The sequence below is a fragment of the Dendropsophus ebraccatus genome, chromosome 7 (assembly GCF_027789765.1).
Source record: "Dendropsophus ebraccatus isolate aDenEbr1 chromosome 7, aDenEbr1.pat, whole genome shotgun sequence".
In the NCBI taxonomy this organism is placed as follows: Eukaryota; Metazoa; Chordata; class Amphibia; order Anura; family Hylidae; genus Dendropsophus; species Dendropsophus ebraccatus.
The window spans coordinates 117560522-117588422 of record NC_091460.1 but is presented as its reverse complement, the minus strand read 5'-3'; the positions used below and the strand labels follow the sequence as shown (position 1 = coordinate 117588422).

Genomic DNA, 27901 nt, shown 5'->3' with positions numbered 1-27901 from the left:
TACAGGCAACCTTACACGGAAGAAGAGGAAGATTCTACTTTATGCACATGGTTATTAGCAAAACAATCAATTCATGAAATACATTCCATACAGTACTTTAATTCCTGTAAAGCATTGTATAAGTGTTACTACTATAAGTAAAATATCAAGGAAAACATATTATATACAGTAAGAGCAATGTAATAACCAATGAAATATTCGGATTTACTACTCTGAATAACATTAGCAAATAACCAGTCAATAACTATGGACCAAAATATATTAGTTATTGAGCGTCTAGGTATATTAGTTGCGGTGAATAACAATATACCTGGGTCACATTACACACTGAAAACAATAATTGCCAGTACTAACAAGAAAACTAATAAATGACCTCAGACGGCCTGCACAGTCATCCTGAAAATCAAGCCACCCAGTTAAAGGTAGATGACCGTCCTACTCACTGAGGACTATGTTCAGCTTCCAGGTCATAAACAGCAAGGAAATTCTTTAAGGGCAAGTTACCACAACAACAGCCAAAACAGATCTATACAAAAGCAGCATATATCACCCCGTCATATCTTGCCTTATCCACTTCTGTAGCCTTGCCCTTCTCACGAAGCACTCAAGAGGATTTTACAGTAGTGAGGCCATAAATCACACTTATTCGATAACAGTGTTTATTTGGTAGCATTGTATTTTATGAAGGCAAGAAAATGTTATATCTGATACTTTATGTTAGTTATAGTTATAGTTATAGGTCTATAACATGCAAGAACAGGAAATTCCACACTTAACCCTTTCTATGTGGTTACATTATGTGATAATTTTATTGCCGGCATTGTTACACATGCGAAGATAACAAATATGTGTACTTTTTTTTGTCTACATTGCAGAGTCTGATTGGTTTCCGTAGCTATGACTCTGGAGGCCTCAGTGAGGCCTCCGGTTGTCATAGCTGCCATAGTGAACAGAGGAAGATTTCTTACTCTGTTCTCCCTATAGACACTGCGGTTGCACTGACCACAATATCTATTAAGTGAACTTCTGGAGGCATGGCTCATTTCCTGGCCGTTGTGGCCCGGCTATTACTGACATTCAGACCGCGCTGCACATGGCACAGGCACAGCTTCTGTGCCCGTTTCATCCACGGATGTAACTGTACGCCCATGAGCAGGAACACACCGCAAAAATAGACGTACAGTTATGTCCATGATTGTGAACAAAAAAATCACTTATGTTACACTGGTAATAAACATATAGAACCAGTGACGACAAGGCTTAAAGGGAACTTGTCATCACTTTCCTGCTGCCCCAACCATGAATCATCAGGGCGGTCCCTGCTTCTCCCTGCCCCTCCAGCCTTGATTGATAGATCTATCCCTGTTTGGATATAAGGAAAAATCTATAAACCAAGGCTGACAGGGCAAGCAAAAGCCACTGGGGACCATTTGGGGACTTGTGGTTTAGGTAGTATGAAAGTGATGACAGATTCCTGTTAAAAGCTGTACAATGGAAATGAGTAACTACTTATATTTTACACATTCCCCATGATACCCAGCTATTATCTGTGTCTTTCTATCTTAGTGGCCAGCTTAGACTAGGTTTACATCACAATTTCAACTCCACGGGAATCTATGAAAAAAGGATGCCCGACGTGCAGCCTAATCGGCAGGACATAGTCATTTTGCGACTATACCCTGTTCATTTTCCCGATGTAAACTTCTTTTGTGCAGAACTCAACAAAATGGTCCGACATTGGGGAAATGGACAGAACCCAGTCGCATAATGACTGTATCTTACCCGTTGGCCCCATGCCAGGCATCCCTTTTTCATAGATTCCCAATGCTCAGCCTGATGTGGAGTTGAGATACTTCTTGAGTAATAAAATAACAGATGGAAGTGTGTGACAGGCATTTACTGTCTGTCTACATATACTGTTGTGAGTTGCTGCATTATAGAAGCTATACTGCAACTTTGCTGAGGACAATATACTGGGGTAAGGGCTGAAATTGCACATAACCTAATATAATAATAATGTAACCTACCACAGTGATAGGATATCAAACATAAAATTACTTTTGCTAATGTACACAGTCATCAAAAAGATAATTCTATTTCTCTACATATCTGTCAAATAAATAAGTAGAAATCATAATTTCCAGAAAGCCTTTCAAGTTCTCGACACTTTAGCCAAGCTCTCTAGTATACTGCTGACTGACCGGAATAAAAAAAAAACATTTATTCTAACATCTAGGATTACTAGGACTTTCATAAACTTTCATTGACAGCACTTTAAATGTCATCTTATTTGCATAGCAAAGAGAATGAATGTAGCTGCGGCAAAATTCATTACATTTAAGATCATAAAGCTATGTGTAAACCTGAAAAAAAAAATTACGCCATATCCATTAAGTTAGATTATCCCATTTAATACTTTCATTAGCAAGCTAGAGTTCATTACTTAGATGCAAACATGAAGATTAGTTCTCATGCCCCACTATGGACAGACACATATACAAAGCTTAAATGTTAAGCTGGGATTATAATACAAGGCATCGAAATGCCATTTCAAATCTCATAATCATCCAAACAGTCGACGTTGTCATTTTCAATTTTAGAATGGGTAATGTGTGTAATGTAATGGACTGTGGAAGGCTATTATAATATAGTATCCCTTATCGAGGCAAAGGTGAGAAGTGTTTAGGCTTGATGGCCGTTACAAAAAAGCAAGTTCTCAGCAGAATCATGGGTTATGTAATGAATCATGGTATAACTATAAGATAATAAAAAGCATTGTGCCCCATAGATAATATGTCTCTGACCGCTAATGAATTCCATTAGCAATTATTGAGGTACTGAGATTTGACTTTTCGGCAAGGAGTACAAGACTCAACAGTACTTATACTCAACTTAAAGGGGCAGGAGGAGACCAGTGGGGTCCTGTTATTAAGACTGAAGTACCTATTTAAAGTGACTCTGTACCCACAATCTGCCCCCCCCCCCACCCCCACCCCAAACCGCTTGTATATTTAGATAGCTGCCTTTAATCCAAGATCTGTCCTGGGGTCCATTCAGCAGGTGATGCAGTTATTGTCCTAAACAAAAACTTTTAAACTTGCAGCCTTGTGTGAAATTCGCGTGGCCCAGAGTGTCTGTGCCCTAGGCCTGTGACGCCTCTCTGTCCCTCCTCCCTGCCCTCTTCATCATTAGGAATGCTCCAGGCAGGTATTCTCCTATTCATCACTTGTCTGAACACTGCACATGTGCTGGATTGTTATGTGCAGTGTTCAGGCAGGTGATGATTAGGAAAAATACTGCCCAGGGGCATTCCTAATGAAGAAGAGGGCGGGGAGGAGGGACGGAGAGTAGTTGCAAGCCGAGGGCACGGACACTCTCGGCCACGCCAATTTGACACAAGTCTGCAAGTTTAAAAGTAGTTTTTTAGGACAATAACTGCATCACCTGCTGAACGGACCCTCGGGACAGATCTTGGATAAAAAGCAGCTATCCGAAGGGGTGGAGGGGCAGATTGTGGGTACAGAGTCACTTTAAAGATTTACTTACTTTTGTATAATATAACTTTTTTGTAACTACAGTTTGGAGTAAGAAAACAGCAGCCATTGTCATTTCCTTTTCCGCACATACCAGAAAATAGGGATAGGGTTTTTATAGGGGTTGTCCACCCAGCAAAAAAGCTTCCGCCTCCTTTGCTCTCCGGCACTCAACTTCTTCCTCTGTCAATCTGTGTGGATAATTGAGAGGAGGGCGGGAGCATGTTTCTGGAGTTGCGGGCATTGTGTGTGTGTAAAACCATGCCCACACCCAATGTCCAATAGCTGCCTGATGTGGCTTCAACATCTGTAACATCGGGCAGCTATAGGACATTGCCCGTAACATGTGTAAAAACAGCCACCTCCAGCACTTACAATCAGGCCAGAGGTGGCTGGAGGACTCCTGTTGGTGAGATTGGAATATCCCATGAATTTATGATAAGAGGAAGAGAATAACTTTATAAAAAGAAGAACAAGAAATAGTTTTTCTCACATCCTCATTGTCGCTGTCCACACTTCCCTTCTTCTTTTTCTTTTTCTTCTCATCTTCCTTCTTTTTCTTGTCTTTCTCAGGGATGACATCATCTAGAAAGCTGAGATCATGCTGAGAAAAGAGGTAGTCCATGGCTTTCCTTACTGCTACAAGAGCCAAAATCTGCAAGAGGGTAATGGTAGTATAAGGAAGAACCCATATAATAGAAACTACACATGGATACAGGCTGTCTCATATGCTGATGTTCACTGGGACTACTGGTATCAGAGTTAGAAGGGACTCGCACAGTGATTGTCCATAATCATTGTTTAATGTTATTCTTTATATGATGAAAAATGTTATTATTCTTCCAAACACTTTCTGCAATAGTGCAATGGCGGCCATCTAATAAACCATTATAGCCTACTTCCAGTGGATATGAATGGGCTCTGGCCATAAGATGGACACACAGGTGCATGGCAGGTTACAGTGCAGTTATTAGAACTCTTTCCCATAAGGAACCAAGCATCTGTGTGCCCATCATATGTGGAAGAATGTAATCCTCCACTCCAAGAAGCACAGGTGTATCGTATCAGGTGCAGGTGACCTATGCCTGATACATCTGTGCTTCTTATGGTGCGTTTACACAGAACGATTATTGTTTGAATTTTCACAATAACGATTGCATTTGAGTGATAATCGGCTCGTGTAAACACAGCGAACGATCAAGCGATGAGCGAAAAATCATTCATTGTGATCTTTCAACAAGTTCTCACTAAAAATTTGCAGATCGCTTTGTGTAAACAGTCTTTCAAAGATTCACCCTATGTGAAAGATGGGCTTAAGCAATCTTAAAAACGATTTTCTAACGATTTTTCTAACGATTTATTCGTCTAAACGCTGATCGTTATAAAAACCAAATCTTTGCTTTAAAATCGTTAAACGATCGATTGGGCGAATTATCGCTTCATGTGAATGAACCATTAGAGTGGAGGATTACATTATGCTACTTACCCGGGTGGGGGTTCACAGGAAGGCTGTGGTCCATAGCATAGTCGCTGTAAGCTGTCTAGAGAGTTGTACCTTCCCGTTGCACAACAATGACCTTAGGGGTAACTACTACAAGAAATGCCTAATGGCTTGGGCTCCTAGGGCTTACACCCAATTCTCTAATAAGAAACCTATGCTGGATCTACTTAAATGGTTATGTTCACTCAATGCAAGCTGTGTTACAATGGAAACTGCCATTTGCCATAAGACTGAGAAGACAGCAAGGCAAGGAGTGAAGCGAATGGCCGAGCATATTTCCCAACCGTATCCAGTAATGGGGGGAAGGGTATCTGAACACCTAAACACTCACTTATCAAAACTTTTGACATGTCTCTAGAACATGCTAGGTTTCCTTTTAACTGACAATACCCACTTAGTGTACATTTTTAGTATTTTGTATTTAGTATTTTGTCTTTCAAGAGAACCATATAAAGTCAACTTTCTACCAGGTGTTATTTGATTACTTAGTAGTTGTATGTTATATGGCCACTTTATGATATGGTATTGCTTACCCGAATTATGTTATTTTGACACGTTCTGTGCAAGTCTGTAAATACGGATGTGTACAGAATGGAGATCAGAGTTCTCGGCATCATGTATCATTATGATGCTGGGAGCTCTGAAACTGTTTAAATCTTCACAGTACTTTACTGACAGTATAGTAGCACGAAGATTTAAACCAATTTAGACCTCCTGCCATCATGTATCATTTATGCCAAAAGGTTCACTTTAAGCTATCAATCATATGCCTACCAGGTCTATATGATATTGCACTCCTTACTGTACTCAAGTTATTCTATAAAGCTACTGTATGTATATCCCAGTCTTTGAAAAAAAAAAAAAAAACAGCAGTAACAGATCCAGACAAAGGGAATTGCACTAAAATGGGTCACTCACCATAACTGGGAATATAATAGCAGCCACTGTTGATTTCAGAATCCAGAGAAGGGCTAGACAAACAATCTGAATGAAAGTGAACAGGTGGACCCTTCGCAAAGGAACATGCCGTAAATAGATGAAGTCTGGCTGATGTTTAGCTGGCATTAAGAGCAGCTTCAGGCGGTCCATAAACTAGGAAAGAAGAACACAAAGAGGAATTGCATGGTAAAGAGATGAATATTTCAAACACGGTAATTTATTAAAGGGGTATTCCAGAGAGAAAAAACGTTCTGGATCTTTATAACTGGCATCAGAAAGTTAAACAGATTTGTCTATTATTTATTCCCTCCCCTCTATGACGCGGCTCCATTGATTCTAAGGGAGCCACGTCATAGAAGGGAGGGAATTCCTTCCCACTGGGGGTGGGCCGGCCCACCTCCTGTGCTTCAGCACCGGCCCGGTACCCGTGCATAGAACAGCGCCGTACACAGGAACCAGGCCGCGGTTCAAAAAACGGACCGCGGCACCGGCTTCCCCCGTGACAGCGCCGATCTACCAGTGTGTCAGATTAAAGAGGATGTACCATCATACTGAATATTTTTTATTTCCCTGGATTTCTCCTTTGAGGAAAGGAATTCAAGTGAATTATATTAGTTTAGTATCTGATTTATTTTATACTGTTTTATAGCAGCAATACGAAAACAAGCTGATAAAGTCAGATGTAAGGGGAAAAAAACACAGGGGAAACTTGTAATAAATTATTCATAGAAAGTTCCTGCAATTCCTACAGTATTTCAGGTTAGTAAGATAGGTCATAACATATTGTGAAAATGTATCTGTCAAAGCCAGAGCACTCTGAGTAAAAAAAAAAAAAAACTTTTTAAAGCCAAGTTATGTAAAAGTAAGTCGCCTTAGGTCACTCATGTAACTTGTCAGTCTCCTAATAGACTGCGTGGAGGGAGTACAGTATGTCACTGATGTTTGTAGATGAGAACAAAATAATGCTCTGTTCCCACTACTTCTTAGGAAAGCCACGGCCGCTACAATAGATCTGTTTTTAAACGGATCCCAACTGAATTATAATGAGGTCCTTTCAGTTTCCATAGAGGCCCCAGTGATTTAATGACGAGAATATCAATGCTGGCTACGCTAATCTTCCCACTAAAAATATTGGCAGTACTAAGCCTATGTGACCAGAGCCTTGCTGATGTACTTGTAATTCATCACTGCTAGCTACAAAGAAAAAAACTCTAAGTTGGTGACAAGTTAAAGCGGAACTATCAGCAGGTGAGACAGATCTAACCTGCTGATGGCTTCCTATTGTGCGTGGGGAGCTGAGGATGAAGGTATGTGTCTTACCTTCATCTTCAGCACCATTGCCATGCAGTTTTAATGCAGCGCACACTACGGAATCGGTACAGAGATTCCGCACGTAACCCCACCCACAGACTCCATGCTGAATCCCGCCTGCTATCTCCTTCAATAGGAGGCCTTGTGTGCCTCCACTCTCTGTGGCTATCCGCTCAAAGAATTGACAGGCAGGGGTCCACACGGGGGCTCCCCACCACACCACACGGGGGCTCCACAACACACCACATTGGGGGTCCACACCAACGAATTTAAAGTTATGTACATGGGAAAGCAAAATCCATGTCAAGGTGACATACTAAATTGGAGAACACTGGGTAAAACCGACACAGAATAGGACTTTTTAGCTGACAGTAAATGTACTGTAGGAACAAACCAGTGTCAGGCAGCAGCTGTCAAGGCAAAGTAGATCATATGGTGCCAAAACAAGGGCCATAGATGCACACAACAAACAAAAATGTCTACTACTAGTGTGATCCATGTCATAGTGTACTCAGGACTGTATGTATAACAAAAGGGACATCCTCTATATCTAGAGGGAAGAAGATTTCTACACTTCTTTCGGAGGATAGAGGAATAGCGGAATAAGCCGTCCCATAGAATGGTGTCTATGGAGCCGGAGGAAAGGCGCGCGGCCATGCGCGCGGACAGACAGCAGAATTCCACGGATATTATCCGCGACAATTCCTCAGTATGAACCCACCCTTTAGGTGTAGGTTCTGTAACTCAGTTCCATTGAAGTGAATAGAGCTTAATTACAAACCACACCTGAACTGGAGACAAGAGTGGTGCTGTCTCTGGAAGAAAGTGGCCATGTTTGTGTGGCGCTGGATAACCCCTTTAAACAAAAGTGACTAAGGGAATACTGCCACACTGAGTGTCACTTCTAAATCGACTTACTAAAATGTGGCTACAACAACCCCTGGTTTACTAGTTACATTTAGGATGAACATATTTCTTTTCAGCTTTGCAGATGGATGACTAAGTAGCAGTGATTCATTTCATACCTGTACTCCATTAAGAGATGCCACTCCCATGTATAAGAAAACTCCATACAGAACTGGCATAGGGATAAACTAGAAGATAGAATAAAAACACAAAACATGTTTATAGACAACATAATAAGAATTGTTTGGATGACTAAAGTAATAAACATCATCACAGGCTTTAATGTAGTCAGCCATGCGCAGCACCTACAACATTAGGCTATGTTCACACAACGTATCTTTTCGTAAAAGTACGGCCGCTGTTGCAATCGGCAACAATGGCCGTACTTTTTACTGAAAGATGCGTTGCTTAGTCTTCTATGGAATCCCAGGCGGAGCATGTACACATAGTATATGCCCTGGCCGGTATCTCTTATGGCACTGTAGAAAACATGACATGTCAGTTTTCTGCGCCCGCTATTCAGTGAATAGCGGCTGCAGAAAACCCTGTCAGTGCACACAATGGAGCGAGCGGCTCTGGCCGCACGCTCCATAGTGTGCTGTGGGGAGTTCTAATGCGGGCTCGCACGGATGTGCATGCATCAGCACTCTGCGGCTGCAAAGATCAGACACCGGCCGTTCCGTGACCCGGCTGGGTCACGGAACAGCTGGTCTCTTACGACGTGTGAACATAGCCTTAGAATGTATCCTTAAAGGGTTGTTCTTTAATATAGCTCCAGCAGCTGACAGTCACAGTTTTTAGCAGTTTTTTATGGCATTCAGGCTGCCATGATAGCACATCACCTATAACAGAGTGCCTCACACCATTGAACACAGATAATAGTGTACATGTAGACACTACAATAAAGGAATAATTTAAACGTTCAGAAAGTAGGACACAGACGTATTACCAATTGTTTTCTGTTGTGTTCAACATCGAAAAGTCGAACGACCAGAAAATCACAGAGCTAAACACTTTAATAAGTTATTAAAGTTTAGTCTTTCATGGCCAAGATGTAATTTCCAAGGCATGTGGTTATTGCTCCAGCGCTCCTGAGATCACTAACTCCAGACCGGAGCAGAAATTACTTTGCACAATAAGTTAATTAATCCACTTGCCAAATCCTTGTGGCCTTGACAACAAAGCTGTATAGAGCTGGAGTCAGGATCCTGGTGTTTACTAGTAGTAAATCAAGTGTGTGTGTGTTTAATGCTAAACCTTAAATGATAGGCGATTGCTAGTACAGGCATATAGTTATTTTGTCAGGACTTAAGCCTGCAACTACTTAGCCTACCACATGGTGGCAGCAGCAACACACCTGACAACATTAGGTAACTGTAAAACTATGGTTCACAGTGGAATAGTTAGAATTAAAGCTAGTGAATATATATTGACTTATTTTGGCTTAGGACTTTTTTTTTTCATCCGTTTGGTTGGAATCTGATTGGTTGCTAGGGGCAACTGAGCCAGTTTCACTTTACACCATGTTTGATAAATCTCCCCTTCATGATGCATAACCCTATTACACAATACTGTCCACCTACTTTTGGACCACCCTGTATAAAGATCTTACATGGAGTTGTGTTTGTATAAAACAGAATATGATTGTTTTGGAGTGGGATATAGTAAAGATTTTGGACCAGGGCCTCTAGGCACTCCAAGGCTTGTATGAGTGGCATTGTTAATATATACAGCACATACAGTAGTTGACAAATAGCACAAAATATATGCTGTCTATTAAAGGGGTAGTTTTCTGGTTTCAGAAAGTTATATAGATTTGTAATATACTTCTTTAAAAAAAAATTAAAAAGAAGAAAAAGAAATCTCAAGTCTGCCAGTACTGCCAACAGTATCAGCTGCTGTATGTCCTGCAGGAAGTGGTGTATTCCTTCTAGTCTGACACAGTGCTCTCTGATGCTGCCTCTGTTCAGAGCAGGAGAGGTTTCCTATGGGGATTTGCTACTGTTCTGGACAGTTCCTGACATTGACAGAGGTGGCAGCAGAGAGCACTGTGTCAGACTGGAAAAAATACACCACTTCCTGCAGGACATACAGCAGCTGATGAGTGCTGGGAGACTTGACATTTTTAAAAAAGGAGTAAATTACAAATCTATATAACTTTCTGAAACCAGTTGATTTGAAATACATTTTTCTGGACTGGATTTCCTGTCAATGTCCCTATGTGTCCTGTATTTAGATCTGCTTTGTAAAGGGCTCATACCCTTTAGAGGAACATTGGCTGAACCTGCTGTTTCAGGAGATGCAGCTATCACAGGTATATGACAGTGTCCTGACTCTTCCCTTATGGCAGATATTGGGGGAAAGAAGAATCAGGCATGTTGAATTTCAGAACACCCTAGGGTGTATTCACACATAGCATATAGGCTGAAGATTATAGAATGCAGATTTTATGCTGTGTTCAATTATTTATTTATATAGTATTATTATTCTAGTGTTATTAAATACAGCACATAATGTGCAGTGTAATTTCTCAGATTTCAACACCCCCCCCCCCCCCCACGTACATTATAAAATATTTTTTTTTTTTACCTTTAGTATGGGTGCCATGAAAACAGATACGCCAGTCAGTATGAACACCATTGTTCCAGTTACTCGTTGTTCCCTATAACCAATAAATATATTAAAATATTAACCATATGATTATACTAAACATTTTTGTTACATTTACACCAGTTGGCATTATATGGGTGTTTAAAACAACCTCCTGGTTTGGGGACACTATAAATATTGTAAGCAATATTGTAGCCAGACTGTCTATTGACAATATGATCAATATGACAATCAATTTTTGTATATATTGTTCAGATTCCCCTAGATGTACATTGTTAGGCCATGTTCACACAACATATATTTTCGTAAAAGTACGGCTGATTGCAACAACGGCCGTGCTTAATACGAAAATATACGTTACTATGCCTTCCATGGAAACCCGTCCGGAGCGTATACACATAGTATACGCTCCGGCCAGGATCCCTAGCGGGCCGTACAAAACGGACACGTCAGTTTTCTGCAGCCGCTATTCATTGAATAGCGGCCACAGAAAACCCTTTCAGTGCACGCTATGGAGCGAGCGGCTACGGCCACAGTGGGGAGTTCTGATGCATCTGCGGCGCTAGAGATCATCCGGCCGGTACTGCAGTACCTGTCGGGATGATCTTTAATGAGACCAGCTGTTTCGTGACCCGGCCAGGTCAAGGAACGGCCGGTCTCATACATAGTGTGAACATAGCCTCATAGTGTACTTGTCAGCACGGATGATTTCCTATCTTCATTTAAAAGTTTGGGTCTCAATGGATACCAACACACATTGAGATCATAACGTGTTCAATCCCTATTCTGATCCAGTGGGGGTCGCACTTACTATAGCCTCATTGCATGTTAATATCCATGAAGACCTGAGCTTATGGATAAAGAGAGTAACAACAGACAACTCTTCAAAGAGAGGCAGTCAGACTGTGGCCACTATTGACTTAAGAGTGTCATTAGAAAACTTTTGGCATGTTACAGAGATGTGTGAAAAGTTTTTAACAGTTGAGATCTGATTGTTCAGAGCACAACCAATCAGGAGAACCAGTCGTGGCCATCTGGGTCACATAACACAGTTGGGAGAGAAGACGCTGCAAACAGACTTCTCTTTCTCCTGATCGGTCACGGTGTGAACACTCAGACCCAGACCGATCAAAACATTTGACATGTCACAGTGACATAATAGAAAGAGTCTAACAGAATCAGTGGTGGTTCAAAGGGTTGCCAAATTTATTGTGTGACCAGGAACAAACATGACATTTCAAACACTAATCTTTACCAAGTGTTGAATTGTCAAGTCTGTACCTGGTCACACAATAAATTTGGCAACCCTTTGAACTACACTCATGCTGTTGGACTCTTCTGCTCTGGTATATGGGCCACCTAGCCAGGGATTGATGGCCACCAGCAGGCATCAGGATATTCTGCCATTACCTTGGAACAATAGACGTTGATGGACTTTCTAGATTATTGGAATGTCTCTGTGACATGGTGTCAAAAGTTTTCCAATGACAGGTACTCTTTAACTTCTAGATCTTGATCATCATGCTGGGAATTTATTAAGAGTGGTATATCCATATGTTGGACCAAACTACAACGATTCCCCCCCCTTCACCCATGCTGGATTTATTGAGAGACGCACATCTTCCAATAAATCTGGTGCGGCAGCCTTAGAAATCTGTTCCTGCTCTGAGCTTTAAATTATACAATTTACATAGGCGTAAATTAGGAGCAGGGTGAGGCCATGTGACCTGTGTGCCGTGCCCCCTTGCCCCACCAATTGGTAGCCTGGGGGCAAACCCTGCATAAAGAGTTGTAAAACATTGTGCAACTGCTTTACTTTTTGGCGCATCTGTACATGGTATACATTTGAGGCCACGACCACAAGTCTTTTTTTCGCCATTTGACGACCGTTTATTTGGACGGACATAGTTTCTAAACAGTGGACGGTATTTCTGGAATTACAGCAGTTGTTTTGAAATAACAACTGTTATTTGGCACAAAAGGACGGCTGTTCAAAAAAAACGACCAAAAATAAGGCGTTGTGTAGTCGTGGCTAGAGATGATCGAACATCGGAAAATCGTAGGTTCGATCGAACCCGAACATTCGAGAACCTGCTTGCTGATGCCTTCCCGGTCCGTGCGGAAGGAGGAGCGTTCCAGGGGACCGCCTGGAATTCCGGGATTCAGCCTAGGTAACAGCCTGAATCCCGGAATTCCAGTTGGTCCCCGGGCACTTACCTCCTTCCCCACGGACCGGGAAGACATCAGCAATCAAATGCGGCAGGTTCGAGAATGTTCGGGTTCGATCGAACCTACGATTTTCCGATGTTCGATCATCTATAGTCATGACCATAATGGTTAAATGATGAATACATTTCCAGTTTTCACACTTTTACAGTATACGTTCACGTGTGCCCTGCACCTTACCTCACTCCTAAGAACTTAGGTTGCTCTCCAGGAGCTGATGTCTCCGTTTCCATTTTTAAGCTGTCGATGTGAGCAATAGAGATGACGGTTGCGGCTACATACCAAGGAAGAGCCATGAAAGAGCAAACAATCATAAGGACTGCCACCCAGAACAGGTCCAAGTGATACCCTGCTCCTTTCTAAAAGGAAAAAAAAAAAAAAGATCAGGCTATGTCTGCACCATTCAATGATAACATAAGACAATGGTCCCCATTATGACAAGAGGGCTTGTAACATGCAACCATTGCTCCATCAGTAAAATACCCCTATAGAAGGTGAAAGATACATATCAGGAAATGTGAGCGTCCGGGAAACAGCGTGTAACACTATCCACAAACAATCTCAGGTGAATGGATGTTTGCACTGAATAGAGGAGACTATTAATAGGGACACAGAGATTTGAAGAAATGATGGGTGGGCCTGAACTACTCTTTTATTACTTTATGTGTATTCTTCAAAGGGCTACATAGACTACATGACCTGGAAAGTGATCTGAAGAAGAAATCTTCCTGTATGCTGAGAGCACATAACATCTCTGTTCCATGCTGCTTACCCAGGACAATCCACCTTTCTATAACTCTGACATGAGTGACATGGTAACGTTATTGTGCTGTGCCTCATGGGCAATAATTAAAAGAGATGAGCGTACTACCGGTGTCCACTGGCTAAAAAATAATCCACTAGTTGGTAGAGGACGGATCAAGGAGATGGGTACAATTTGATGGTTAAAGAGAATGCCAGTTGCAATCCATGTTTTAAATTGCTGACAATGTTAGCTGCTATGGCAAGGAGACACATGGTACCTTTCATAGACCCGTCTGTGCTTCCATAAAGCAGAAAATAGCCCTTGAAATGCTGAGAGCTGTATTGCCTCCTTGCTTCTACTTTTAACCCTGTTCCAGCTGGAAACCGTGCCCTGTTTGCAAATCATGCACTTGCACTATGTTGTTCTTACATAGTGTGAACATGGCCTTAATATGCACAGGAATTAAGTTTAGAGGCTGAAACCTGACTGTCAATCAAGCAGGGACAGAGATGGGAAGAGGTAGTGTGAAGGTGGCCATGAAGGGGTTATTACTTTGGGTAAAAACATTGTAGTCCTTAAAATGGCTTCTAGAAGGAGAGGAATGCTGGCAGCACGTAGATGAGAAAAGTACCATGAACCTACATCGTAGCCATAACACAGACATAAGAACAAGACTGTTATATAAACAATATATATGGTAAACATCACGTTGTGCCAACCTGACTGCACAGGGCAGGAAGCTACTGACCATCTATGGGCTGACCAATCAGAGTGTGACATGTATGTGTCTTGTGACTTGAAACCACGCCTGTATTAAAAGTTATATATATTTCTTGTGAAACCAAATAAAGTGTGATTGGGCACTCCTAAGCTCAGCTGAGTAAGGAGGTTATACTGTCTTTTTGCCTGGTGTCATGTCCACGCCGCTAGGGCTCAGCTTACTTAATTTGGACAGAGATAGTCACTTGGGAATAAGGGAGATGAAAAGCAAATCTCACCTTGACAGCAGCCCTCATCCCATTCTGCTAAATTGTAAATGCTATCCGTTTGATGACATAGAAGGAGCATGCTTGTCCTGGTTCCATCAATCTAGTATAGAGTGGGCTCAGATCTGCATAAATGGCACCTCCTGGCTGCTAGGGGCCACCACTAATAGCCAGCATGGATCGATTGTCCATGCCCTGCCGTATTTAGCTATTTAGAAGTCGCTGCAAGAATAACAACAGCATTTAAATGGCCTAAAAATACCTCATTGGTGGTCAGTGGTCTGGATCGGACCCCTCAGGGATCCAATCCATTGTCAGTGTAGCCTAAGGCCTCTCAGTCTGTCTGTCATCTGTGATTATTTCAACCAATCTCCAGCAGGCTTAAGCAATTGAGCGCCGAGATCATGGATCAATGCAGGACATATGTACTGCATTCATCTCTTTGAGCATTGATAATTATAAACGGCCATCATTCTCAAAAAAGACAGTTTTTTCATCTAAAATGCCCAAAGCAATTCTCTGTTTGTAAAAGAGAGTGAGTGTTCAGACCCATACCGATTATGAGAAAAAGCAGGGAGAGTCTCCCCGCTCTGTGCCAGAGTCGTGCTGCATAGACTTACATTAGGAGCTCGACTCATCACGTGACACATAGCCGGCAGAGGACTGCGCTTAGCACGTTCTTCTCTCGGCTTGTTCTTGCGATTGCTATGGGTCTGACCAACCCAGACTGATCAAAACTTTTGACATGACAAAAGTTTTTTTCCAAACAACAGGGTCAAATTAAAATATTAACCATATGATTATACTAAACATTTTTGTTACATTTACACCAGTTGGCATTATATGGGTGTTTAAAACAACCTCCTGGTTTGGGGACACTATAAATATTGTAAGCAATATTGTAGCCAGACTGTCTATTGACAATATGATCAAAGAGTCATGGTTTTTAGAATGTAATAAGCAAAAAAATAAAAAAGCAAAAATGAAAAATATTGCCCCGATTCTTAAAGGGATAATTGGTCCCTGATATAATTCACCTGTCTATATACAGTATTCATATATTATCTGTTTACATGCCTATTATTACATGCCTTTACTATATAATCAATAAAACACACAAGAGAATAGATCATATAGTCTATGCCCACCTGCCGCTCATTACTGGTTCTTGCAGTATATATGTATCCAAAGGAGAGGGAAACATACGTGTCAATGTCTCCTTCACCTTACACCACCTAAACTATCAGAGCATGAAATAAAAACTTCTACTAGCGAAGACATAGTTGAGGATGAAATTGCAAACTACTGGTGAAATCTTTAGTAATCCAACCCTACTGTGTGTGTATGGAAGCAGCGCGGCGTCCAACCATAAATAAGTAAATGGTGTCTGTAGCACCATGATGAATGTTTCAGCTCTCTCTAATAAAGACGTGAGGACGTGTCGTTGAGGAACGTAGCAAACCAATCGTAGAAGACAAACCTTGAGCTTGTGTTCCTTCCTGTTGACAATGACACCTGTAATCTGTTGGTCCATAAAGATTAAAATGGTGACCAGAAGAGCTGGAAGAGCTGAAGCCAGGTAGACCCACCAAGGGTTTCCTCCGAATGGGGGCACAAACCAGCCTCTGTTAGGACTCGTTGGCTAAAAGATAAAGGAAATTCTCGTATTGGGGTATGTTCATAATCGTGATCATTATTTACGGCCATAAAAAATCTTAGCTATACCACTTAGTTTACCTTAAATTCACTTGGAACAATAAGCTTTGGTGTATCAACTCCAACAAGGGCATCAATTCCACAGAAGATCAAGATAGATAGGATGATGGCAAAATCACTGATGAGTTTTCTGGCCTGGAATAAGAAAAAAAAATGTTAGGGCCACTCAAAATATTAAACCAGAAAACATTTTTTTTTTTTAATAATTTTTTATAGCTTTTATTTTTCATGATGACTGTGCCAGTTATAGTTTTCCATGAAGGACACTCATTACTAAATAGCTTAATCACTGATCAGACAGGGGCCTTGTGTCTCCTGCTTGGAGTGGTGGTTGGACAAGTTCCATTCGACTTTATAAGCCTGATGAAGAGGGTCAAGTGTGTCTCTTGGGGAAACCCCTTTAAGGTGTGGAATAGAAAAAGGTAAAGGTGCGTTTACACAGAGAGATTTATCTGACAAGATTTTTGAAGCCAAAACCAGGAACAGACTATAAACTGAGAACAGGTCATAAAGAAAAGACTGGGATTTCTTCTCTTCTCAAATCCATTCCTGGCTTTGGCCTCCAAAATCTGTCAGATAAATCTGTCTGTGTAAACGCACCCTAACAGTTTTGCATTCAGTTTGAGTTTACCAATTGCAAGGACTCTTTTCTAGGATTTTCAGACTAAAGAATATTTTCTCTCACTCAATTTATTAAATAATTTTGTTTTTTCCAATCAACTGGTGTCACAAAGTTAGGCTATGTTTACACAAGGTAAATTTTCGTAAAAGTACGGCTGCCGATTGCAATAACGGCCGTGATTAATACGAAAATATACATTACCTGGCCTCTATGGAATCCATAGAATCCATAGTATACGCTCCGGCCGGGACCTCTCCTGGCGCCGTAGAAAACTGACATGTCAGTTTTCTGCGTCCGCTATTCAGTGAATACGGTGGAGCGAGCGGCAGTGTGTAGAACTCTGCGGCCCTAAAGATCATCCGGCCAGTACTGCAGTACCGGCCGGGGTGATCTTTTCAGAAACCGGCCTTTCCGTGACTCTCCCGGGTCACAGAACGACCGGTCTCTTACAGTGTGTGAACATATCCTTATATAGATTTGAAATTTACTTCTATTTAAAAATCTCAAGCCTTCCAGTATTTATCAGCTGCTGTATGACCTACAGGAAGTAATGTTTTCTCTCCAGTCTGACACAGTGCTCTCTGCTGCCACCTCTGTCTGTGTCAGGAACTGTCCAAAGAAGGAACATTTTCTTTGAGAATTTGCATCTGCTCTGGACAGTTCCTGTCACAGACAGAGGTGGCAGCAGAGAGCACCGTGTCAGACAGGAAAGAATTACTTGCTCTATTCTCAAGATAGCTTGGTCTCACCAGTCTGACCCCTAACAATCATACACTTATGCCCCATCCTGTGGATAGGGGTTATTATTAACAATAGGTAAATCTCACATTATTCCACATGTTTGTACTATGAATATTAAAATCCTGTGGCTCGGTATGTGAGAAAATAGGATCCGCAGGAAGTCGTGTTTTTATAGTTAATCGAGAACATTTTCTTTCTTTTCACATCTCCTTAAAGCAACTTTTCTTTTCTCAAAGCAACATTTCTATTTAAATGACCTCAAAAGGAAAAGTTTGGTGTAGGCAAAAATGCGCTTGAGTGAACTCTCTATTACCTGATACTTTAATGAACTGACTACAAGTAACGTCTGTATGCCGGCTTTGTTTCAGCGGCTCCGCAGAGCACTGGGTGATCACACACATTTCCGCCTGGTAAAATTATGGTATCGCTTTCTGGATCACACACAAAGAAGCAACCGCTGCAGTTTAAAAGGGTCCGGCTCATTAAAGGAATCCATTGTTACTGTAGGTGGTCTATGCATAGGATTCATGAGAATGAGGAATGGAAAGAGCTAGTTTTCCATTTATATATGGACTTCTAACATAGATCCGGCAGATTGAACATAAATTTTGTAGCTTCTAAAGCCCTAGGTGAAAAGTGATAGCGGGGAAAGTTTCATCCGGTCAAACACTTCTTCTGCAGTTACTATTAAAGGGAAAATGTGGTATTTCAAAGAAATGGTGAAAATATAATAAATGACTAGGCCAGTACAATCAGAAATAAGGCATTGCTAACAAAGGGGCACTCTGAGTGGGAGGTTTCACATTATGGTGTCCTTATGCTTTATGGGGGAGATTTATCAAACATGGTGTAAAGTGAAACTGGCTCAGTTGCCCCTAGCAACCAATCAGATCCCACCTTTCATTTTCCAAAGAGTCTGTGTGGAATGAAAGGTGGAATCTGATTGGTTGCTAGGGGCAACTGAGCCAGTTTCACTTTACACCATGTTTGATAAATCTCCCCATATGTGTTAATGTGAATTATCCCTTCACTTGCCCTGGGCAGGGATAGGGAACTTTGGCCCTCCAGCTGTTGCAAAACTACAACTCCCATCATGATGGGAGCTGTAGTTTTGCAATAGCTGGGGAGCCAAGGTTCCCTACCCCTGGTGTATCAGGGTCTTCATCTAGTATCCACCCATACTGTTATGTTTTTTATTTACCCCCTGCAAGTCTTTGGAGCTGCACCTTCTATTAAATATTTATCTGTGCCCACTGCTTTGAAGTAGGCCCGGTTCCCGCGTAAGGACCGATGCTCCGCGCTGGTGTCGTTCTATACATGTGCAGAACCCCTTTCACAATCTGGGGTCGTTGATGCCTCAATGTCCAGGTCGTTTTAGGATATAAGCTTATGGGATCATAATGATCCCATAAGCTGATGTCCCTATGTCTGCCCCCTTTCCTCTGTCCCCTGCCGCTGTTACAGAGCTAATGGGCGGGCGCCTAGCCTTCCCCCCCTCCCCTCGCCGGCCTCCGTAGCCAGGAAACCAGAAGCCTGAGGCTTCCGGTTTCCATAGCTACCATCGGGGCTCTGCAAAGAGATGTACACCGGACAGAGAATTCTCCCTCTGTAGAGGGAGAATTCTCTGTCTGGAGCCCTATAGATGCTGTGGGCGTGCTAACCACAGTAGCTATAGGGTTAACTCTCAGCACCGGAGAGCGGCGCCGGTGCTGAAAGTTGCGGCGGGTCATTATCACTAATAGCTATTATCACTAATATCACTATTATATCACTAATATTATATCACTAATAATATAATATATAAAGTGATATCACTAATATCACTATTATCACTAATAGCTATTATCACTAATAGCTGGGACCCGCTGCGGATGAAACAGGCGCAGTTCCTGCGCCTGTGTCATCCTGGATCGTAAATTAACGTCGCTGCAGCATCAGGCATTGGCTGCAGATAGCTATGTTAATTTACAGCCCAGCGGTGGGAGGAGGTTAAAGCAAATGTACCTGATGGTACATTTACTTTAACCATATTAGGACTAAACTGGTGAAGGATATGTTTGTGGCCAAGCATGGAAGACAGCAATCATAGAGTAATCATGCTTGCATATTATTGAAGGAGGATAATCTTCAGATGTTTATTAACTTCTATAGCAAGATACTTACTGTGGTTGGGAAATATCGGCTGGCTTTGAACTTCTTTAACGCCATAGAGCATGTGTATGTGCCAAAGAACAAGATGAAGGACATTAAAGTGATATCGGGGACATATTTGCAGTTGTTGCCGACCAGGTTTCCACCATACTTTATACATTCTTTCTTCGTGAGGGACGACCAGACAATTGTTTCATTGTGATGCTGCAAATAAAAGAGGTGTTCAATAAAATATAATATACACCAAGGGTTAGTAAAGGTTAGTCAGCAGAAGTGTAGCTTGATACTAAATCAGTAAACCCCCACCCCCAGCCCCAATCCTCCACACCACAACCACCACTAATGATCACACATCATTCATAGCACTGTTCTACTCTTATATTGCAGAAGGAACTTTTGGGTTCACTTAAAGGGGTATTCCGCTCAAACATAACTTTTCAGATGTTGCTGCCCATAGTGAGACTAACAATTCATTCCATACTTGTTATTATATATTCCTTCTCCTTCCCCCAGTTCTGAGCTGCTGCTTTCTGCTTAAGACACAAAAAACTGTATGTGAGCTTTTCTCTCCTCTCCAAGTAACCAAGTTGCCAAGTAACTGGAAGGACTGGCTATTTATGAATCTGGTTAACAACCCCCTGTGGGAGCAATGATGGAGGCCTATTGGCTATTGCCAAGTTTCATAAATTATAAAACAGGTTAAGTGGAATTATGAGCAGCAGAAGTGGGCAGTCCATGGACTTTATTGGATATTTATTTAATTTTTAATTTAAAAACATTTTAATACAATTTCCTAGCGTCTTCAACGGAGCACTTACTGGATCCATTGTGGTGGCAAGAGTAGTAGAAAGGAAGTCCAAAGTGGATTCTGTGGTCTCATTATACAATGAACTGTTAACTAAGAAGTAAAGAATATTTTAGATAAAATAAAATAAAAATTACCATAGAACATAATCTGCAGAAATGGAACCCCAACAACATCAATGAGCAAACTGAGGAGAACACCTTTAAAGGAACACTCTACTAAATATAAACTAAGTTTAATACTTAGTTTAGTGCAGGACCAGAAGAGAACAAGGAGACAATCTTGATGTCATGTAGTTCCCCCTCAAGATCTCCACTAGACATACCATCTGTTCTGGCTAGACTGGTCCTTGAAGCCAGCATATAAACCAGAACAGCAGTATACATAAAGATTGAGTGGCCTAGTTGGTTTATTTCCACCATTGCAGAACACACACTTCATAGTGACTATTGTCAGCTGTTTCTGGATGTTTCTCATACTTGATCAATGTAAACTAATGTTTTGTTGTGGAACAAACCTTTTTTCCCCACAACTTAGTAAAGTGGATTGTTCTCTCTTTCCTTTTAGTAAAATGAACCCTAATGCTTCACTTACAAACAACAGGAAACGCAGAACACTTTGTGCACTTAAAAATAATTAACATTTCTTACATGTAGTTTTAAAGGAAGAAATTGAATGAAAACTTCAAACATATATTTTTTATTTTTTTTAATGTATTTAACAGAGTTTAAAGAAAGATAAAGACTTGAAGAAAACACCATGAAGGACATAGGAGGAGATTTATCAAACATGGTGTAAAGTGAAACTGGCTCAGTTGCCCCTAGCAACCAATCAGATTCCACTTTACATTCCTCACAGACTCTTTGGAAAATGAAAGGTGGAATCTGATTGGTTGCTAGGGGCTCGTAACTGAGGCTCCACGGACCCCTTCTTTGCATATTCAAATTTTGTAGGGGGCAATCAATGGAGACTATTAAATGAGTACTCCATTGGATTTTTTCACTGTTCTCCCTGAGTTCAGTGATTGGTGTGTTTTGTTGGTCTATTTTTCATTGCCCCTGGTAGCCAGAATCCTGCTTCACTTTGACGAGGGGCAAATACCCCAAAACTGCAGTCTGTGGATGGATGCCTGCCTTGGTAACCCTTGTCTTATGTCGTTATACTCGCCACAGAGTTAGACTTTGACTTGCAGGGGCCACCCTGGTGTTTCCCTATCTGGGTCCCAATGCTCGTAACAGAGTGAGGACCTGAGGGACTACGTATCAGGGTGGTTTGGTGCTCTCCCCACTAGGAGGCACCCCTTGGCATTAGGCTTCCTTCTCTGGAGAGAGGGATACCTGGCTATTCCCGTGTTTTGAGACTCGTAACTGAGGCTCCACGGACCCCTTCTTTGCATATTCAAATTTTGTAGGGGGGAATCAATAGAGACTCTTAAATGAGTACTCCATTGGATTTTTTCACTGTTCTCCCTGAGTTCAGTGATTAGTGTGTTTAGTTGGTTGCTAGGGGCAACTGAGCCAGTTTCACTTTAAATCTTCCTCAAAGTCCTTATTTCCTGTGGAGTAAACCACAAAACCATAACCAGGAGTTCATTTACATTATGAGGCCCCTTCTTTTTCTTGGTCACCACTATGCTTCGTGTTAGGAAAGTATAGGTCTCCTGCATAGTTCTTTGAAAAGGCTACTTTGAGCAGTATAACTTGTTTTCACTGCCTGGCAATGTTAGACAACTTTTCTGTTAGTGTGTGTGATCTTTCTATGTTTAGTTTTGCTCTGGGTGCATTGGTTTTATTTGTTTTCACGTATTATTAAGTGGGTCTTAAGGCCGTATTACACAGGTCGATTCAGAGCAAGCGAGCGCTGACAGCAAGCATGTAAAAGGGAGGGGGGGGTTGGGGGGAGTTGCGGGGGGCTGTCTGGGCGATTATCCGATTGCCCATAGGCAGCCCATAGGAGATAGCAGCGGTCTGCTGCTGCCGATCCTGTTACAAGGAGCGATGACAGCAGACCATTGCTAGGCTGATCGTTAGCGTTTCAGCCTGTTGAAAGACAACGATCAGCCAACATTGTGCATGTCGGCTGATCGTTGTCTTCTATTACACAAAGTGATCATCGGCCGATGTCGCCTAAATACAGCAGATAATAGCTTCATGTTATATGGCCTTTAGGCTATGTTCCCACTATGTCTTTTTAGGTTAAATTATTTCTGTTACTTTATAATGGTAGCCATAAATAATTATCATGATTATTAAAAGCCATCAATATCAAAGAACGGCTGTTTTTCTGCCTAAAAAAAGACGTTGTGTGAACACAACCTCAAGTAGTATAGGAGTAGTAGGAGTGAATGTGATGAGTTTAAAGCGACTCTGTACCCACAATCTGTCCCCCCAAAACCACTTGTACCATCAGATAGCTGCTTTTAATCCAAGATCTGTCCTGGGGTCCGTTCGGCAGGTGATGCAGTTATTGTCCTAAAAACAACTTTTAGGCTAGGTTCACACTACGTATATGTCCGGCCGCATATTTTTCGCGGCCAGACATATACATATGAAACTCCGTCCGGGACTTTACGCAAGTTGCGGCCGGATACGTACGGACCGCGAACTTACGCCCGTAGCGTACTTACGCTTCCCGAGCGCTCTTCGTAGCGATCTAACAGCGGTCTTTTACTTGGAAATCTTCGACTAGCCCCGGACACCCCACAGAACCTTTTGGATCGGAACAAAAAGCTGGCAAAATGAAGAAATCACCACTACGTACGGGACCGCATGTTACGCTACGGGCGTAAGTTACGGCATTTCCGTCCTGAAACAATGGTCTGGTTCATTTTTTACGGCGCCGCATACGATCCGGGCGTAAGTTCGTACGTAGTGTGAACTGTGCGCCCGTAGATCGTATACTTTCCATTGTACGCAAACTACGTAAGTCTCCGGCCGCTTATTCACGGAACGCGCTACGGCCGGAAACTTACGTAGTGTGAACGTAGCCTTAATCCTGCAGCGCTGTGTCTAACGGCTGGGGCTTACATTTGTATATGCATTAGGCTGGCACCACCTCTCCGTCCTTTTTCCCCACCGTCCTCATCATTAGGAATGATCCAGGAACATTTACTGCTGTTTGAGCTTTGCACAGGTGTCTTAACGATCCAGCCCATGTTCATTATGCACACAGGTGGGTAATAGAAGGCAATCTGCCTGGAGCATTCCTAATGATGAGGAGGGTGGGGAGGAAGGACAGAGAGGTGGTACCAGCCTAATGAATATACAAATGTAAGCCCCGGCCGTTAGACACAGCGCTGCTGGATTAAAAGTTGTTTTTAGGACAATAACTGCATCACCTGCTGAACGGACCCCAGGACAGATCTTGGATTAAAAGCAGCTATCTGAAGGTACAAGTGGTTTGGGGGGGGACAGATTGTGGGTACAGAGTCGCTTTAATGACCCTACTCCAGTAGCTAGATAAGTGTAGTTATAATGCACCAGTTAAGAATCTGGAATTCTATAAACAGGAGGATGTGAATGCTTACCTGGGTCTGGTGGTAGACATGCGCAGTGAAACAGTGTCACTTCACCCACTTTGTAATGCGAGTTGATCGGGTAATAATCTGCAAACTTGATCATCTTCTTAAAAGCGTCGTAAATGAAGATGAAGCTGATGAGACAGGCAAAACCTTCTTCTGTAAAACGCGTGAAGTACTTGACAAGTGAGCTAGCATCTGTGGCCACTAGGATGAGGCATAAGAACGCTGACCACAGGCCGATCCATAAGCGGAACTCCAAGTAATCAAAGCTATTATCTCTGGAATAGGAAACATGAATGAGGTCATCCCATAGGAAGGGCAAAATAAAGTAAAGAAAGAATGGAGAGTTACAAAATACAAGCTAGCTATGACATTTATCAATTCACCATGAAATCTAGAGATAGAAATAAAGACTTACTTGCTGAAATTGAATAAAAGCCTTTCAAACACGAGGACAGGTCCTGTACTACTCAGAATTGTTAGAGGTTGGCCAGCAAAAAGGCAAAAAACAGCACCGGAGACTGCAGTGCCCAGGAAGCTCTCCAGAACGCCCTAAGAAAGTAAAACAGCTGGTGAAGTCACATACATGTATTCATTCCAGAGGTGTTCCACATAGAGAATCCATACGCTATACCACATAATGTTGTTTTCTTTATGGAAAATGGCGTTCTATACATGCCTTGTCAATAGTATTTGATTTACCATTGTATATAACAAGAACGTGATAATAAAGCAGAAAAGTTATGTGGGTGGTGCCGGTGTCATGCTGTCCTGACTAGATGGCTGGGATGACTAGGATACGGCATTATGAGCCAGATTCAGCAGCACGTGCACAGAGAAGCAGGGAGTACTGGCCTTGGCTTTGTCTATGCAGTGTATCGGGTGCTGCGGGAGCTGACTAGCAATTACATATTCTGGCCACTGGCCCGCCAACCCATGGAACCTACATGACTCATCAGAAGACATGTCCCCTGTTAATTTACATACAGCATGGGCTCTATTATAGTTCTAATAAAAAACCAATGCTAAAACAGACACTTTTTACATTGGGGCACATTTGGAAAGCTATTGTCTACCAGTATAAGGATATGGTGGTGGTTTAAAGGGGTATCCATTATAAAAACAAAACAAAACAATTTTTTAATATTCCTCCAGAAACAGAGCCACACCTGTCCTCAGTTTGTGTGGTGTGGTATAGCAGCTTACTTCCACTTAAAGTAAATCTATTAAATTTAATTCACGTTCCAAATTGCTGACACTGTTAGATCAAGGAGACAGATGGTACCTTTCATATATTCAGCCGTGCTTCCAGAACATGGAGAAATGCTTTTATTCTCTAGTGAAAAAGTGTCAGAGAGGCTTTTCCAAGCTCCTTATCTGCTACAAGCTGGAATACCTCTCAACTATCTATTCCGTAGTTGACTCTGCTTGATTGACAGGCAAGCCGTGCTCCAAGTAGGGTAAGGGGTGAAAGAAAGGAGGTGTTACAGCCCTCAGAAAGCTCAGGACGCTCCTCACTTTTCTACATTCTACCAGACTGATATACGGCATGGAAGGTACCACATGTCTCCTTGATCTAACAGCGTCAGCAGTTTGGATCCTGAATTTTTGCTGACAGATTCACTTTAAGTAAATAGAGCCGAGTTGTAATACCATATACAGCCTGAGGACAGACTTATGACAGGTCCCCTTTAAAGAATTGAAGAAAGATGTCAGCCTAATAAATGTCCCCATTGTATTAAGCTCCTGTCAACCCAAATAACTAGTCAGGTAGGCAGGGCAGTAAAAGGAAGTTCAAACTTTTTCAGCTATCTTTTTATTTTTGGCCAATTAGCAAAAATAATGATGTGAAGAATGGACATGTTCCCTGACAAAAGATAGGGGTTGAGAAAATATCTCATAACATATAATCTTAAATCCAAATTGTAAAATGTAATTTTTTACTTATTTATGTTGATGTGTGTCCTAAAGGGGTATTCGGGTTAGATAGAATACATGTTGATTCACCCCGCCCCCTTGAGATTACCAATTTGTTCCATACTTGTTATTATCTAATCAGTCTCCTTCACCCAGTTCTGAGCTGCTGCTTTCTGCTGAAGACACAGAAAACTGTGTGTGAGCTGTTTACTCAATCTCTGGTCTGATCTCTCTCCTCCCCCCTCCCTTCTGAGATGGATTATGTAAACAGTATCTCTGGCTGGCTTTCTCTGCACTCTGTAATGCCAGGAAGGTTAGTCACAGTGAGGTCACTATCAGCATCTCAGACTGCACAGACAGCAGTATGACAGAAATTTTTAGTCTCCAGGAGGGGGGGATGGTTAAACATGTATTTTACCTGACCGGAATACCTCTTTATGTTTTTATATTTTTGAAGCCAACACTTCTCCACTTTTTTCTGCTTAAAGTTTCACCCATCAGTCGGCCTGGCTACTACCTTGGCACTTCATTCACCAGACCCTTTACCTGCTTCAGTGCAAAGCAGTGAACTGACCTGCTTTTATTACCTATTTACTACTGCCATGAATGACGTAAAACACTGCATACATACAGTAGAACATAATTGTAAACAGAATCTTAAAGGCTTTTTCCTTGTTTAGGGGACACCGGCCTAGTGGACAGCAGTAATATTAGGCTTTAGATTAAGACTCCATTATAGTAGGTTAGTCTGCAATTTAATTCCCACATGAATATTAATGAATAGAAAGAACAATCATTATATGAGGTTTTATTGGCGCCTGTCTCCATGCAAATGGTAGTATACTTTGGAAATACAATCATGTCTTACAGAAGGTTATCTATGCTGCACTTCTACCATAACGGAATGAGATTAAGAGCAAAACTGGAATAACAGTAAGAAGACATAGGAGCATGTGAACATTTTTATATAACTTTCGGTATAACATTCAAAAATATAAATTGTAACAACTACATACTTCCAGGTTCAAAGAAGATTGGTCAAGCTATAAATGATAACTAGAATAGCACTTAATAGGGGTGACACAATGGAGTCAATGAGAAATTCATTTGTAATGAAAAGAATGAGACATCTCAACGTTTCTATTTCTCTGTGACTAGAGATGAGTGAACTTGGCGAAAGTTCGGGTTCACGCGAACCCGAATGATCAGCATGTGAAATCTGCTGCCAAGAAGGTGGATGCAGCCCAAGGACTGCCGGGAAAACATGGATACAGCCTATGGCTTATGGGTGTATCTACATTTTCCAGGCAGTCCTTGGGCTGCATCCAACTTCTCCAGGCAGCGGGATTCAAATGCTGATCATTTGGGTTCGTGCAAACTTTCAACAAGTTTGCTCATCTCTATCCATGACATGACTTGGTAACTTCTATCTCCAACCTGTGGCTCTCCAGTTATTACAAAACCCCAATTTCCCTAAAGGCCACAAGTTCTTCATTGACTGGAGAGCCATGAATTAGAGAACAGTATGTAAAAGAATACAAAATATGGTTCTGCAATAGTATATTTCCCCACCACCACCATTAGCTCCATAGTATAGCTGTCGCTTCTAGCTCCATTCTTATCTTTGATACCAGTTATATTGCTATATTTTATGTATAGATGCTCTGTCACT

At 41.8% G+C, this 27901-nt stretch overlaps 1 protein-coding gene across 4 annotated transcripts in view; it reads right to left on the bottom strand.

The window, feature by feature from the left end:
- The window catches only part of SLC4A4 (solute carrier family 4 member 4), a 180680-nt gene that overhangs the window by 12458 nt on the left and 140321 nt on the right, over positions 1-27901 (bottom strand). For all 4 annotated transcript variants that reach the window (XM_069978293.1, XM_069978289.1, XM_069978290.1 and 1 more), the window contains exons 14-24: positions 24731-24864; positions 24319-24590; positions 20806-20885; positions 20000-20191; positions 16495-16608; positions 16238-16399; positions 13207-13385; positions 10780-10852; positions 8310-8378; positions 5953-6126; positions 4027-4188 (exon numbers count right to left, since the gene is read on the bottom strand). In XM_069978293.1, coding sequence (XP_069834394.1) covers positions 4027-4188; positions 5953-6126; positions 8310-8378; positions 10780-10852; positions 13207-13385; positions 16238-16399; positions 16495-16608; positions 20000-20191; positions 20806-20885; positions 24319-24590; positions 24731-24864 — 1611 coding nt within the window. The remainder of the gene's footprint in view (positions 1-4026; positions 4189-5952; positions 6127-8309; positions 8379-10779; positions 10853-13206; positions 13386-16237; positions 16400-16494; positions 16609-19999; positions 20192-20805; positions 20886-24318; positions 24591-24730; positions 24865-27901) is intronic.